Source organism: Notolepis coatsorum (genome assembly GCF_963971535.1).
Source record: "Notolepis coatsorum genome assembly, contig: SCAFFOLD_269, whole genome shotgun sequence".
Lineage (NCBI taxonomy): Eukaryota > Metazoa > Chordata > Actinopteri > Aulopiformes > Paralepididae > Notolepis > Notolepis coatsorum.
In genome coordinates this window covers 144,790-160,634 of record NW_028170766.1, presented here as the reverse complement: position 1 = coordinate 160,634, position 15,845 = coordinate 144,790, and the positions used below count along the sequence as shown (strand labels likewise).

The 15,845-nt window shown below is 42.9% G+C and overlaps 1 protein-coding gene across 1 annotated transcript; it reads left to right on the top strand.

Moving 5' to 3' along the window:
* Positions 1-315: 315 nt before the first annotated feature.
* Positions 316-14,305, top strand: LOC311248441 (L-threonine ammonia-lyase-like; the record flags this gene model as incomplete). The annotated part of the gene is made up of 7 exons (XM_084339318.1): positions 316-404; positions 3,292-3,469; positions 8,386-8,567; positions 8,904-9,034; positions 11,164-11,312; positions 12,491-12,580; positions 14,064-14,305. The coding sequence occupies exons 2-7, from the start codon at positions 3,292-3,294 to the stop codon at positions 14,303-14,305; spliced, it is 972 nt and encodes a 323-aa protein (XP_084195444.1). The 5' UTR covers positions 316-404.
* Positions 14,306-15,845: the final 1,540 nt, after the last annotated feature.

Genomic DNA, 15,845 nt, shown 5'->3' with positions numbered 1-15,845 from the left:
CACCTTGTTTCAAACTGGTTATGCTTAGACCCCCTTTCGAAGTCGGCCTCTTTCGAAGTGGGTTATGCTTAGAGTGTGGAATCAGGGCTGGTGGTCTATCGCCCTGCTCTAAAGACAAACTCTAAGCATAACCGACTTCGAAAGGGGCCCTAAGCATAACCAGTTCGAAACAAGGCGGACATTAATAAAATGTTCAATCAATCAATAAATCAATCCAATAACACACGCTCACTTAAAACATCGCAGGTTCGTGGCTGCCACAGGCTTGCCCCTTGAGAGGATTCTCCGGCGCTGCAGCTGGACCCTATTGCAACTTGACCAGTTGCGACATCACGGGGCCGTCATCTGCACTCTGCACCTAAAACTAAACTAAAACACATTCTGGGACAATCCTCACAAATAAGGTTAGTGCGAAATTAATAATTAAAACGATCTGAAACATGCCTGTTTTATTTATTTAACAGTCCATATAGAAAATGTAGTTAGTTAGCAACATACTTTTAGTGGACTTTTCTGTCATTTGACTGCCGACGTCTGGACTGGTCTAAGGTCCAGCTGTAGCATATTATTATACCAGCAGCATGTAAACATTAAGATATATTTAGAATATTTAGATATCACGGAAGCGTATTGCTGTACACCAGAAACAGAAACATCTGTTCACGTTATAACATGTTTTAACATAAAACATTTCACGTTATAACGTGATAACTTCTTGTTTTTAACATAAAACGTTTGATTGATTGATTTATTGATTGAAAAGTTTATTAACAGATTGCAGAATGGGTAGCCTACAGTACAGTACGGCTCAATACATACAATTGTTAAGGGGATGCAGACCAGAGAAAGACTTTCGTCTTGTTTACATCAGGGTCCCCCATTTTCAATTCATAGTGATGAGACTGTGGTTTTACGCACGGTTTACGCACATTTCGTACGTTTTAGGGAGATGCGCCCTGTTACGCACGGTGTCAGTGTATCTATCCGCCTCTCTCTCACAGCGTACCACCGAGTACCAATTTCCTACTTGTCTCGCGCCAGTTTACTACATTTCCCACAATTGTTTCGCGCTGTTTACATTTCTGTCATGGCGTCATCATCCGAGGATGAAGAAGAAGAGATGCTCTGTTTAATGGCTCTGCGGGGGCGAAAGCAGAGAAGGTGGTATAATGTGAGGCCACTGATTGAAAAAAGGGACGAGGAAGGGGAGTGATTGATTGATTGATTGATTGATTGAAAACTTTATTAACAGATTGCAGAATGGGTACAGACTCAGTACAGTACAGCTCAATACATACAATTGTTAAGGGGATGTTCAGCCTGTTGGTGGGGGACACGTGAAGTCTCGATACAGAAAAACATTTGCTCCTCGTTAGGATGAGTGTGGTGTGTGGGGCAATGACCTGAGAGACCAACTTATCACGTTATAACGTGAAACGTTTTAATTATGTTAAAACAAGAAGTTATCACGTTATACTGATTTTTTCTTCTGTTTCTGGTGTGCATTGCTACTACTCTTATCAAATCCTAAAGACGAAACAAGATGGTGTGTTCACATCAACTGAAAACACAGACTGTCTCTAATATAGATCCATAACGTTGTTATACATGAGTACAATCTATATGAATTGAAAATGGGGGACCCTGATGTAAACAAGACGAAAGTCTTTCTCTGGTCTGCATTCCCTTAACAATTGTGTGTATTGTACCCATTCTGCAATCTGTTAAATAAAGTTTTCATTCATTCATTAATTCATTCATACAGCAACTAGTTGCCGTTTCCATGAGGTCAATCCAGGTGAAATTACACAAATTGGAATATCTAATTAGTTAGAAACAGTAAAGATAAAGACTTATTTCTAACTGAACATTCTAATGATGTGTGGAATAATATATAATTCTGAGGGGGAAAAATCCAAAACGTGTACCTGAAAGTGTAAGCAAAGAGTGTATATATTCTCTCCCCACCGCATGTATATTTTTCTCTGTTAGGATCTATGGGTAACAGTACTGTATATTTGCATATCGTATATGTCACAAATGTAACAGTACTATATACCTGTATGTCATGTATGTCCCTATGCCATAAATGTCATGATGTCATGTATGTCATAAATGTCACTATGAATTGAAAATGGGGGACCCTGATGTAAACAAGGCAAACGTCTTTCTCTGGTCTGCATCCCCTTAACAATTGTGTGTATTGAGCCGTACTGTATTGTACCCATTAAGCAATCTGTTCATTCATTCATTCTGTCAGGAGCTGTCTAACAGACAATGACATCATTGATAGACAGGAAGTAGCCCTAATCAGACAGTTCAGAAGTTCTTCTGAAACCCGTCCGATCCGAACTTCTAAAGTCCAGGGAATCTTTCATAGAACTGAAAGCTTGGAGGCCGGCCAAAAAGGGCAGCGGAGTAATACACAAGAAATAGCATTTGCTATCAGTGTTTCCCACAGGATTTTTTTTTTGTACATTTGAAAGTTAAATGCATCAATCTGGTGCACTTTGAGAGCTGAATGAATGAATGAATGAATGAATGAATGAATGAATGAATGAATGAATGAATGAATGAATGAATGAATGAATGAATGAATGAATGAATGAATGAATGAATGATGAATGAATGAAAACTTTATTTAACAGATTGCAGAATGGGTACAATACAGTACGGCTCAATACACACAATTGTTAAGGGGATGCATTGCAGACCTGAGAAAGACGTTAGTAAATAAATAAATAAATAAAGAGGCTAGATCTATGATGAACTTTGTGCTCAAAACACAACATCGACTAGACTAGTGCTTCCCAATCCTCTCCTCGAAGCACCCCAGCCGTTCAATGTATCTGTTAAATTCCACCACCAGCACACCTGATTCAACTTAACAAGCCCTTTATTAGTTGAATCAAGGTGTGCTGGTGGTGGAATTTACCAAATGCATGGAACGGCTGGGGTGTCTCGAGGAGAGGATTGGGAACCACTGGACTAGAGCAGACATTTGAGCCATTAAAGAAATTAAGCAAAAGTGGTTACCTGTGTTGAACTGGTTTATTTTTTAGAAAGTAAAAAAATATATAGTGGATTACTATTACGACTACTACCACTGCCAATACTACTGATACATCCCTATTGGCAAACTTTATATATTAAAAAAAAATAGCTGTCTTGAGTATCTAGAAAAGCACTATAGACAATGACGCATTCAGACTCCCCAAGGTTACATAATATATTGCATTATAATAATATTTAATACATCTTGAACCTAACCTTCCCCGACTCTGCCCGCAGATGGGGGAGGTGTCTACAGACGCGGTGACCCTGGAGCTGCTGAGAGAGGCCCGGGAGACGGTGATGAGCAGCCCCCTGGGGGTCATCAACACTCCCATGATCCTCTGGGGCCAGACCACCCTGCCGCTCAGCGTCTCCTGTGACGTCCACATCAAGCTGGAGAACATGCAGCGCACCGGTCCGTCATACAGAGTGTTAACATGTTTACAGGAGTTCTGATACAGGGCGACGCACATGATCTCATACAGAGTGTTAACATGTTTACAGGAGTTCTGATACAGGGCGACACACATGATCTCATACAGAGTGTTAACATGTTTACAGGAGTTCTTATACAGGGCGACATACATGATCTCATACAGAGTGTTAACATGTTTACAGGAGTTCTTATACAGGGCGACACACATGATCTCATACAGAGTGTTAACGTGTTTACAGGAGTTCTGATACAGGGCGACGCACATGATCTCATACAGAGTGTTCACATGTTTACACGAGTTCTGATACAGGGCGACACACATGATCTCATACAGAGTGTTAACATGTTTACAGGAGTTCTGATACAGGGCGACGCACATGATCTCATACAGAGTGTTAACATGTTTACAGGAGTTCTGATACAGGGCGACACACATGATCTCATACAGAGTGTTAACATGTTTACAGGAGTTCTGATACAGGGCGACATACATGATCTCATACAGAGTGTTAACATGTTTACAGGAGTTCTGATACAGGGCGACATACATGATCTCATACAGAGTGTTAACATGTTTACAGGAGTTCTGATACAGGGCGACACACATGATCTCATACAGAGTGTTAACATGTTTACAGGAGTTCTGATACAGGGCGACATACATGATCTCATACAGAGTGTTAACATGTTTACAGGAGTTCTGATACAGGGCGACACACATGATCTCATACAGAGTGTTAACATGTTTACAGGAGTTCTGATACAGGGCGACATACATGATCTCATACAGAGTGTTAACATGTTTACAGGAGTTCTTATACAGGGCGACATACATGATCTCATACAGAGTGTTAACATGTTTACAGGAGTTCTTATACAGGGCGACATACATGATCTCATACAGAGTGTTAACATGTTTACAGGAGTTCTTATACAGGGCGACATACATGATCTCATACAGAGTGTTAACATGTTTACAGGAGTTCTGATACAGGGCGACATACATGATCTCATACAGAGTGTTAACATGTTTACAGGAGTTCTGATACAGGGCGACATACATGATCTCATACAGAGTGTTAACATGTTTACAGGAGTTCTGATACAGGGCGACATACATGATCTCATACAGAGTGTTAACATGTTTACAGGAGTTCTGATACAGGGCGACACACATGATCTCATACAGAGTGTTAACATGTTTACAGGAGTTCTGATACAGGGCGACACACATGATCTCATACAGAGTGTTAACATGTTTACAGGAGTTCTGATACAGGGCGACATACATGATCTCATACAGAGTGTTAACATGTTTACAGTAGTTCTTATACAGGGCGACACATGATCTCATACAGAGTGTTAACATGTTTACAGGAGTTCTTATACAGGGCGACACATGATCTCATACAGAGTGTTAACATGTTTACAGGAGTTCTTATACAGGGCGACACACATGATCTCATACAGAGTGTTAACATGTTTACAGGAGTTCTTATACAGGGCGACATACATGATCTTATACAGAGTGTTAACATGTTTACAGGAGTTCTTATACAGGGCGACATACATGATCTCATACAGAGTGTTAACATGTTTACAGGAGTTCTGATACAGGGCGACATACATGATCTCATACAGAGTGTTAACATGTTTACAGGAGTTCTGATACAGGGCGACACACATGATCTCATACAGAGTGTTAACATGTTTACAGGAGTTCTGATACAGGGCGACACACATGATCTCATACAGAGTGTTAACATGTTTACAGGAGTTCTTATACAGGGCGACATACATGATCTCATACAGAGTGTTAACATGTTTACAGGAGTTCTGATACAGGGCGACATACATGATCTCATACAGAGTGTTAACATGTTTACAGGAGTTCTTATACAGGGCGACATACATGATCTCATACAGAGTGTTAACATGTTTACAGGAGTTCTTATACAGGGCGACATACATGATCTCATACAGAGTGTTAACATGTTTACAGGAGTTCTTATACAGGGCGACATACATGATCTCATACAGAGTGTTAACATGTTTACAGGAGTTCTGATACAGGGCGACATACATGATCTCATACAGAGTGTTAACATGTTTACAGGAGTTCTTATACAGGGCGACACACATGATCTCATACAGAGTGTTAACATGTTTACAGGAGTTCTGATACAGGGCGACACACATGATCTCATACAGAGTGTTAACATGTTTACAGGAGTTCTGATACAGGGCGACACACATGATCTCATACAGAGTGTTAACATGTTTACAGGAGTTCTGATACAGGGCGACACACATGATCTCATACAGAGTGTTAACATGTTTACAGGAGTTCTGATACAGGGCGACATACATGATCTCATACAGAGTGTTAACATGTTTACAGGAGTTCTGATACAGGGCGACACACATGATCTCATACAGAGTGTTAACATGTTTACAGGAGTTCTGATACAGGGCGACACACATGATCTCATACAGAGTGTTAACATGTTTACAGGAGTTCTGATACAGGGCGACACACATGATCTCATACAGAGTGTTAACATGTTTACAGGAGTTCTTATACAGGGCGACATACATGATCTCATACAGAGTGTTAACATGTTTACAGGAGTTCTGATACAGGGCGACATACATGATCTCATACAGAGTGTTAACATGTTTACAGGAGTTCTGATACAGGGCGACACACATGATCTCATACAGAGTGTTAACATGTTTACAGGAGTTCTGATACAGGGCGACACACATGATCTCATACAGAGTGTTAACATGTTTACAGGAGTTCTGATACAGGGCGACACACATGATCTCATACAGAGTGTTAACATGTTTACAGGAGTTCTGATACAGGGCGACACACATGATCTCATACAGAGTGTTAACATGTTTACAGGAGTTCTGATACAGGGCGACATACATGATCTCATACAGAGTGTTAACATGTTTACAGGAGTTCTTATACAGGGCGACACACATGATCTCATACAGAGTGTTAACATGTTTACAGGAGTTCTGATACAGGGCGACATACATGATCTCATACAGAGTGTTAACATGTTTACAGGAGTTCTGATACAGGGCGACACACATGATCTCATACAGAGTGTTAACATGTTTACAGGAGTTCTGATACAGGGCGACATACATGATCTCATACAGAGTGTTAACATGTTTACAGGAGTTCTGATACAGGGCGACATACATGATCTCATACAGAGTGTTAACATGTTTACAGGAGTTCTGATACAGGGCGACACACATGATCTCATACAGAGTGTTAACATGTTTACAGGAGTTCTGATACAGGGCGACATACATGATCTCATACAGAGTGTTAACATGTTTACAGGAGTTCTGATACAGGGCGACATACATGATCTCATACAGAGTGTTAACATGTTTACAGGAGTTCTGATACAGGGCGACATACATGATCTCATACAGAGTGTTAACATGTTTACAGGAGTTCTTATACAGGGCGACATACAACGACAAAACATATGTTTTCAAGTTCCCCAAAGAAGCCTGGAACAAGAAGAAGGAGCTAGAATAACTGGTTAATAAAAGATAAGGGAAAACATATTGTGTAATATTTCTATTTTAGAGGTTAGAGAAAGATACTTAGTAATATACTATAATAATATCTAAATACGGGCGGCTGGGTGGCGCAGCGGAGATTGCGCTCGTCACCAATGCAAGAGACTCCGGTCTCGAATCCGGGTGTCAGCGTTGCCTCCGGCTTGGGCGGGCCGTCATACTGACTCAATTGGCAGAGTCAGCGGGTGGGAAGTCGATGGGTGGTAATCTGGACGTTATGGACAGCGACTCCTACAGGTCGGTTGGGGGACGCCTGCACAGCAGAGACAGGAAATGGCGGGGGTAGTGTGAGCCTCCCACACGTTACACCTCGCCAATGAGAGTCCGCGCTGGCAGGTGAAAAGATGTGACAGGGTGCCTCCTCGTGTACCGGAGGGGACACGTGATGCAAGGCTTCTATCCTCCCTCCCTACAGCCGACCAGTGGGAGGCATAGTATAGCAACGTTCAAGACAGGGGAGGGGAGAATTGGAATCACGAAATTGGGATGGGAGAAAAATAAGGAGAAAAAGTGGATAAAAAAAGAATATCTAAATACCTATTCATCAAAATAAGATAAGATACAATAAGATATTCCTTTATTGATGGGGGGAGGGGAGGTACAGGTATGGGCAGGGTAATATTTATTTTTATTAAATTTTACTCCACCACTTTATTGTATTATCCGTTTGTTAATGTCTGTCCGCTAATGTCGCACCAGTAACGGCCAAAGCAAATTCCTTGTATGTGAAAAGTATACTTGGCAATAAAGACCTTTCTGATAGAAGACATAAAATAAAATCTTAATAAAAAATATGAGACAAATAAACAAAGGTGCAGATGAAGGTCTGTATGCCCTATCATTTATATATATATATTATAATATACGTTACAATAAATGTAGGCAATACCATTTTGTTTTTCTGAATATATACTATGAGTCAAAGTAAACATTATACACAAGGTGAAGGTTTGCACCCTAACTGGCATGATATACTGTACATCATACATTGTAGTCCATGCAGGTTTTGGTGGGTAAGACACACTCACTGTAGGGGTCAGACGTTCCTAATAGTTCCTAAGTTCTGCAGCTGTTAGTTCTCCAGCTGCTGGCAGCAGTCCATGCCCACGGTTGTATAACTAATAATAAATATTATAAATATATTTATATAGCTTATATTGGGAGTCTCTATATCAATAGTATTTCCTTTAATATAATTCATTGTTTGTTTAGTAGAATTCTAGCGGTTGAACATTGCTGATAATGCTCTCCTTCTGTCTCATTCATTCGATTGACAGGATCATTTAAGATCAGAGGGGTGGCCAATCAGTTTGCCAGGAGGCCGAAGGGCGGCCATTTTGTCACCATGTCGGCAGGGAACTATGGGAAGTCGTTTGCATACGCCTCCAAGCACTACGGGTCAAAGGGCAAGGTGGTAATGCCAGAGACGGCCCCAGCATCCAGATCTACTCTCATACAGGTCAGAGTTCACACGCCGACGGTGTATATACTGTAATGATGCTACTGTACACAACAACCACACGGCTATTATTTTGTACTTCCAAAGTGGATACCGCAGAACTTGATTGAATAGAATACCCGTTCCTTTAGAGTTTCTTGGTACTAAGTATAGTATAATAGCATTTGTCTGGTACATTGTAAAATGGCTGCCATAGAGTGTTTGATAATGGCATCATGGAAATCAATGTTGGATTGGCGCGCCGTGGGAGTCAAGTGGCGCAAGTGGACCCGTTACCGCGGCGATGACATAAATGTCACGGCTGTCACTTTACAATCAAACACACGTGTTCCACAGAGCTTCGGGGTGGAGGTGGAGCGCGTGCCGAGCGCCGGCCTGATGGAGGTGGTGAACCGCTGCGTCGAGGAAGACCACATGACCTTCCTCCACTCCTACGACGACCTGGACCTCATAGCAGGACACGCCAGGTAGCGGGGGGCGGGGTGGACCACGACACAATCAGAAGGAGGCACGAACAAGTGGTACACGACTCAAGATCATGTCGGACGCCACGCCACGTGTGTAAAAAAAGAAATATCAATGTAGTTCGATGGTCGTTTCAGTTTTACCATCATGGTACCGGCCGTTGTATAAATGATTCACCGTGTTAACGCCATGTTAAAAATCATGTATCACCGTGGTACCACTTTTGTATAATCCATAAGTTAAAACATTATACAGATGGTAATACGTGTTTCTTGGGGGGGAAGTGGTGGAAATATCATGAGACCTCTTTGTGAAGGATGTAGAAAAGTTTGTGTCGCTTTACCAAAGAGTAGGCCGGGGTCATTATTAAGGCCAACACAATAGTCTAATGTTACTGTATGAAGAAAAAGGCCACACACTGACAAAAATCTATAAAAAGACTCATAGTGTCGGGGTGTGATTCACGCTGTCAGCGGTACCTCCGGCTTGGTCATTTGTCCCTACCGACACAATTGGCAGTGTTTACGGGTGGGAAGCCGGTGGGGTACGAGTCCTGGTTGGTACAATAGTGACTCATACTGATTGGTCGGGGCGCCTGCTCAGCGGGGAGGTGACATGGGGGGGGGGGGGGGGGGGGTGAACTCCTAGCCGTCAAGGTTAAAAGAAGCAGCTGGTGACGCCACATGTTTCCACCCTCCCCAGACCGACAGTAGGACAGCGCAACAACCAGGAACAGAATTGGCATAACAACTAAATAGAGAAAGGATAGAAACATATATATATATATATATATATATATAAAAAAAAAGACTAGATTATTTATTTACATGGGGAGAAAAGTGACATGAAGTGGAAAAACGTTTCGCCTCTCGGACCATTAGCACCATCATCATCAAATCAAAATTACCTACCTGGGTTCCATCCTAGAGGCTAATCTCTCCTGTGACAAAATGGCATCCAATGTAATAAAAAAAGTCAACCAACGAACTCGATTCTTGTACCGGATCTCCTCTCTGGTAAACAAGAATACCCTGAAGACTCTGGCAGGAGCACTCATTCAAGGGTACTACGACCTGCACCTCATGGTACCAAAGCACCTCAAAGGCGCTAAAAACAAAATTACAAACATCTCAAAACAAACTGGTCAGACTACTGCTTGACCTTACTCCTAGAACCCACCTCACCCCTGCCCACTTTGACAACCTAGGATGGCTTAGAGTAGACGACAGAGTACAGCAACTTGCAATGGGCCTGGTCTACAAGATACACTACACGACCAAGGTACCCATGTACATGTCAAAATACTTCCCAAAGGTCAGTGAATACCACGATCACAACACCAGCGGGAGCTCCACAAATCATGTTAAACCCAGATTCGGCTCAAATAAGGGACACGTTTCGCAATTATGCCACATCAATGTGGAACGCCCTACCCAAAGCTGTAAAGGAATGTGGATCACTACCCACTTTCAAAACCTCTCTCAAGGGACACCTACGGGAGACTGCAATTCAACACTGGCCCCTGTAAATGTCCTAACCCAACCCCCTCCAATGTACAGTCATTTACCAAGTATGGTTTTGTCAATAGTCCAATGTACAATTTTGTTTGTTTGTAGAGTGTCTCCCCCCCCCCCCCTCAATGTACAGTTTTGCTTGTATATACAGTGTGCCCCCCCCCCCCCCCCACCCCCCCCAACCACCTCCAATGTAGATTACCCAGTATGGTTGTCAATATCCCAGTGTACCCAACCCCCCCCACCCAACCTCCTCCAATGTACAGTTTCTACGTCAAATGTATATACTCCCTTTTCCTGACTCCTTCTGTATCACAAACAGTACTGTATTTGCAAATCTGGTATGTCATAAATGTATAGATGTAGCAGTACTGACTATCTGTATGTCATGTATGTCATATATGTCCTGATGAATTGAAAATGGGGGACCCTGATGTAAACAAGACGAAAGTCTTTCTCTGGTCTGCATCCCCTTAACAATTGTGTGTATTGAGCTGTACTGTATTGTACCCATTCTGCAATCTGTTAATAAAGTTTTCAATCAATCAATCAATCAATCAATCAATCAAAACGACCAAGTGGATTTCTGTCAGTAAACTGCACGTGTGTGTCCACAGTCTGGGTCTGGAGGTGCTGGAGGTGGTGCCGGAGCCCGACGTGGTGGTGGTGTGCTGCGGGGGAGGAGGCCTGCTGGCCGGGGTGGCTGCTGCCATCAAGCTCTCCGGCTGCAGCAACACCAGGATCTACGGCGTGGAACCAGAAGGAGGTACCGTCGGTTCACGCAGCCAGTAAACAGCATCTTTACTAGGGGGAGGGGGGGGGCATCTTAACCATAGATATATATAGAACACTAGATAGCTTACCCGCGCTGCCGGCCAATGGAGAGCGACGTCACTGAACCGCCGCCATCTTGCCCAGGTCAGCCTTGAGTGACAGTGAGTGAGCTGCACAGACAAAAATACTCATAACTCGCTGAAATATTGACGGATTTACAAACGGTTTGGTTTATTACAAGCATTATTAACGTGGCTATGATTCAAGCGGTTTGTAAAAAAAAACATCTTTACATTTTTTTTATAAGTATGCAGTATCATAACTACACCTTTGATGTTTATAGCAAACCAACCCGTTTGTAAATCCGTCAATATGTCAGCGAGTTATGAGTATTTTTGTCTGTGCAGCTCACTCACTCTCACTCAAGGCTGACTGGAGCAAGATGGCGGCGGTTCAGTGACGCTGGTGACTCCGCCTTAAGCTATCTAGTGTTCTATAGATATCTATGATCTTAACCCTTACTTAGGTCATCGAGGAGCTCCCGTCGGTTTGATGTATCTCCCGAACGCAAAAGGCCTTTTTTTTGGTGTGGTCGATTTGATTGACGAGTGACATTTACACTTTTTATAAAGATTGGGGAAGGGTTGGGTACTCGAAGCCGAAAGTGTATTGGACATTTCTTTTGGTGTTGTTCGCCCTCAAGTGCAAACACAACTCAACCCCCCCCCCCCCCGGAAGACAATAGATGTCTTTAATGGATATTTGCAAGCCCACCACCCCTACGATCAACAATAAAGTCTATATTGATATAATCTAATATAATTGATATAATAGATAGAAACTTTATTGCCATTTCAACACTGTTGATTGGGATTTGTCTTGGTGCCACGTACAGTACAGACAATGTTAAAAACATACAATATAAAAACACAAGAGTACAATATAAAAACACAAGAGTACAATCCCCACAATAAAGAGTTTTACACAAACAATTAAAAAGAAAAAAATGCTACAGTACCTAAAATAAATTGCTCAGTGTTCCAGTTTTATAATAATCACCTGATCTCTATTGATGTTTAGATGCAGCATTAGTTACGTTACCGTTCTCCTACATAAATGACTTGTTTATGGTTCTATCTTCTGGGTTCCCTGTGGTGCCCGTGGGCACAGCCTGCACCATGTACAGGAGCTTCATCGAGAAGAGGCCGGTGGGCATGGAGACCAAGAGCATCGCCTCAGGACTAGCACCACCGTTTGCAGGTATCCTGTCTCTGTAATCCTGGGTGATACGGACAGATTATTATTATTATTATTATTATACAGTTGGGTCCATAAGTATTTGGACATCAACACAATTTCCATCATTTTGCCTGTGTGTACCACAATTGGATTTCGCTGCTGTCGGGACAAAACCTCATAACTCCATTTTTTTTTTTTTTTTTTTTTATTATATAAATCAACTCCGTAGATCATCCTCCATATGTGTGTGTGGGTTTTACAAAGTTTAAACAATGGGAAAGCATTAAACCGATCATCTGTCTAAACCTCCTAACTCTATTCACCCTCAAATCTGTGTTAGTTTTTTTCATCTGCTGAAAAGTTGGGTTCTTGGAGTTATGAGGTTTTGTCCCGACAGCAGCGATTTGCTCCTTGTGAATGAAATGGGAACAATGGAATAACACACACCTGGCCGTGGAACAGTTACCTTTGGGGGTACACATGTAGAAACGGTTCCTTTGGGGGTACACATGTAGAAACGGTTCCTTCGGGGGTACACATGTAGAAACGGTTCCTTTGGGGGTACACATGTAGAAACGGTTCCTTTGGGGGTACACATGTAGAAACGGTTACCTTTGGGGGTACACATGTAGAAACGGTTACCTTTGGGGGTACACATGTAGAAACGGTTACCTTTGGGGGTACACATGTAGAAACGGTTACCTTTGGGGGTACACATGTAGAAACGGTTCCTTTGGGGGTACACATGTAGAAACGGTTCCTTTGGGGGTACACATGTAGAAACGGTTCCTTTGGGGGTACACATGTAGAAACGGTTCCTTTGGGGGTACACATGTAGAAACGGTTCCTTCGGGGGTACACATGTAGAAACGGTTCCTTTGGGGGTACACATGTAGAAACGGTTCCTTTGGGGGTACACATGTAGAAACGGTTCCTTTGGGGGTACACATGTAGAAACGGTTCCTTTGGGGGTACACATGTAGAAACGGTTCCTTCGGGGGTACACATGTAGAAACGGTTCTATAATTCCTAGAAGACCATTCACCTGATTTGGATGTAAATACCCTCAAGTTAAAAGCTGGAAGTCTGCACTTGAAACACATCTTGATCGTTACATTTCAAGTCCATTGTGGTGGTGTATGTAAATGGGTGTCAATGTCCAAATATTTATGAGACGACTGTATCACATATTTCCATTATAATATTTTACAGTATTTAGTTTTAACATACTTTGTGTTCACACACAGACTCTGCCTCCATTCAGTTTTGGTCGGTGTTCATATTGTTGCTTAAAACTTTAGATACTGTAGAAAAATAAAGAATTTAACAGTGGCAATAATTTCCTGTTTTATAATAGTGCCACTGTGTGCAATTTCGTTTTTGATTTAATGGCACAAAATAGCATACTTTTCTGTCTTTCTACAGTCGTCAAGTGATTCCAGAAGAATTCCTATAATCACATTAGGAATGTGAACCCCTCCCTGTGTTTGTGTTTCTGTGCCAGGTGCCCTGCCCTATCAGCTGTGCCAGCGCTACGTGGACGAGATCATCCTGGTCAGCGACGAGGAAATCAAGACGGCGGTGAGCGCCCTCTACAGGTCGGGACTGGTGGTGGAGCCCTCTGGGTCGGCCGCCTTCGCTGCCATCGCCAACGACAAGATACCCAACGTGGCGGGAAAGAAGGTTGTCTGCGTCCTCAGTGGAGGGAACATCGGCAAAGACGAGCTCAGCGACTTCCCCGACTGACTGGGGGGGGGGGGGGGGGGGGGAGCGAGGACTGTGCCACCTGGGGGGGGGGGGGGGTGGCGAGGACTGTGCCACAATCTACACCTGGGGTCAAATAGTTTTTGCAAATTAAATTTTAGTGTTTGTTTTTAATCTTTACGTTTACATTTTAAATTGAGTGTATGAATGAATGAATGAAAACTTTATTTAACAGATTGCAGAATGGGTACAATACAGTACGGCTCAATACATACAATTGTTAAGGGGATGCAGACCAGAGAAAGACGTTTGTCTTGTTTCCATCAGGGTCGACTCCAGAGTCATTTAGCCGACGCGTATTTTGTCCAAAGCGAAGTGCTGCGCAGCAAGTCAGCAGGAAGGGTACAACTCTGGCAGCTAGGTGGGTAGGGTACAGTAAGTGGGGAGGGTACAGTAAGTGGGCAGGGTACAGTAAGTGGGTACTGGGTACAGTAAGTGGGCAGGGTACAGTAAGTGGGTAGGGTACAGTAAGTGGGTAGGGTACAGTAAGTGGGTACTGGGTACAGTAAGTGGGTACTGGGTACAGTAAGTGGGTAGGGTACAGTAAGTGGGTACTGGGTACAGTAAGTGGGTACTGGGTACAGTAAGTGGGTAGGGTACAGTAAGTGGGTAGGGTACAGTAAGTGGGTACTGGGTACAGTAAGTGGGTAGGGTACAGTAAGTGGGTACTGGGTACAGTAAGTGGGTAGGGTACAGTAAGTGGGTACTGGGTACAGTAAGTGGGTAGGGTACAGTAAGTGGGTAGGGTACAGTAAGTGGGTACTGGGTACAGTAAGTGGGTAGGGTACAGTAAGTGGGTAGGGTACAGTAAGTGGGTACTGGGTACAGTAAGTGGGTACTGGGTACAGTAAGTGGGTAGGGTACAGTAAGTGGGTAGGGTACAGTAAGTGGGTATAGGGTACAGTAGGTGGGTACTGGGTACAGTAAGTGGGTAGGGTACAGTAAGTGGGTATAGGGTACAGTAGGTGGGTACTGGGTACAGTAAGTGGGTAGGGTACAGTAAGTGTTGTTCGTCAGTGTTGAACTTGAGCGCTACAGTCTCGAGTGCATAGTTGTAGAGACATATGATCATAGTAGCAGCAGTGTTTCCCACAGGATTTTGTGAGACTATGGGGGGTGAACCTCGGACCCCCCCCCCCCACCCCCCGAAATCTTTTTTGTGTGTACATTTTAAAGTTAAATGCATCAATCTGGTGCACTTTGAGAGCAAAATAAAGAGGCTAGATCTATGATGAACTTTGTGCTCAAAACACAAAATCGACTAGACTAGTGCCTCCCAATCCTCTCCTCAACTTAACTAGCCTTTTATTATTAGTTGAATCAAGGTGTGCTGGTGGTGGAATTTAAACAAATACATGGACCGGCTGGGGCGTCTCGAGGAGTTCTCCTCGCTAACGGAGATAATTACAATCATACCATCTAGCAAGAATTAAACGTATTTACAAGTCGTATTAGGTTTAGCAAGTAAGGAGACGTATACATTACATGTCAAAGCACTAGAAATTGTCATTTTTCTATTTTT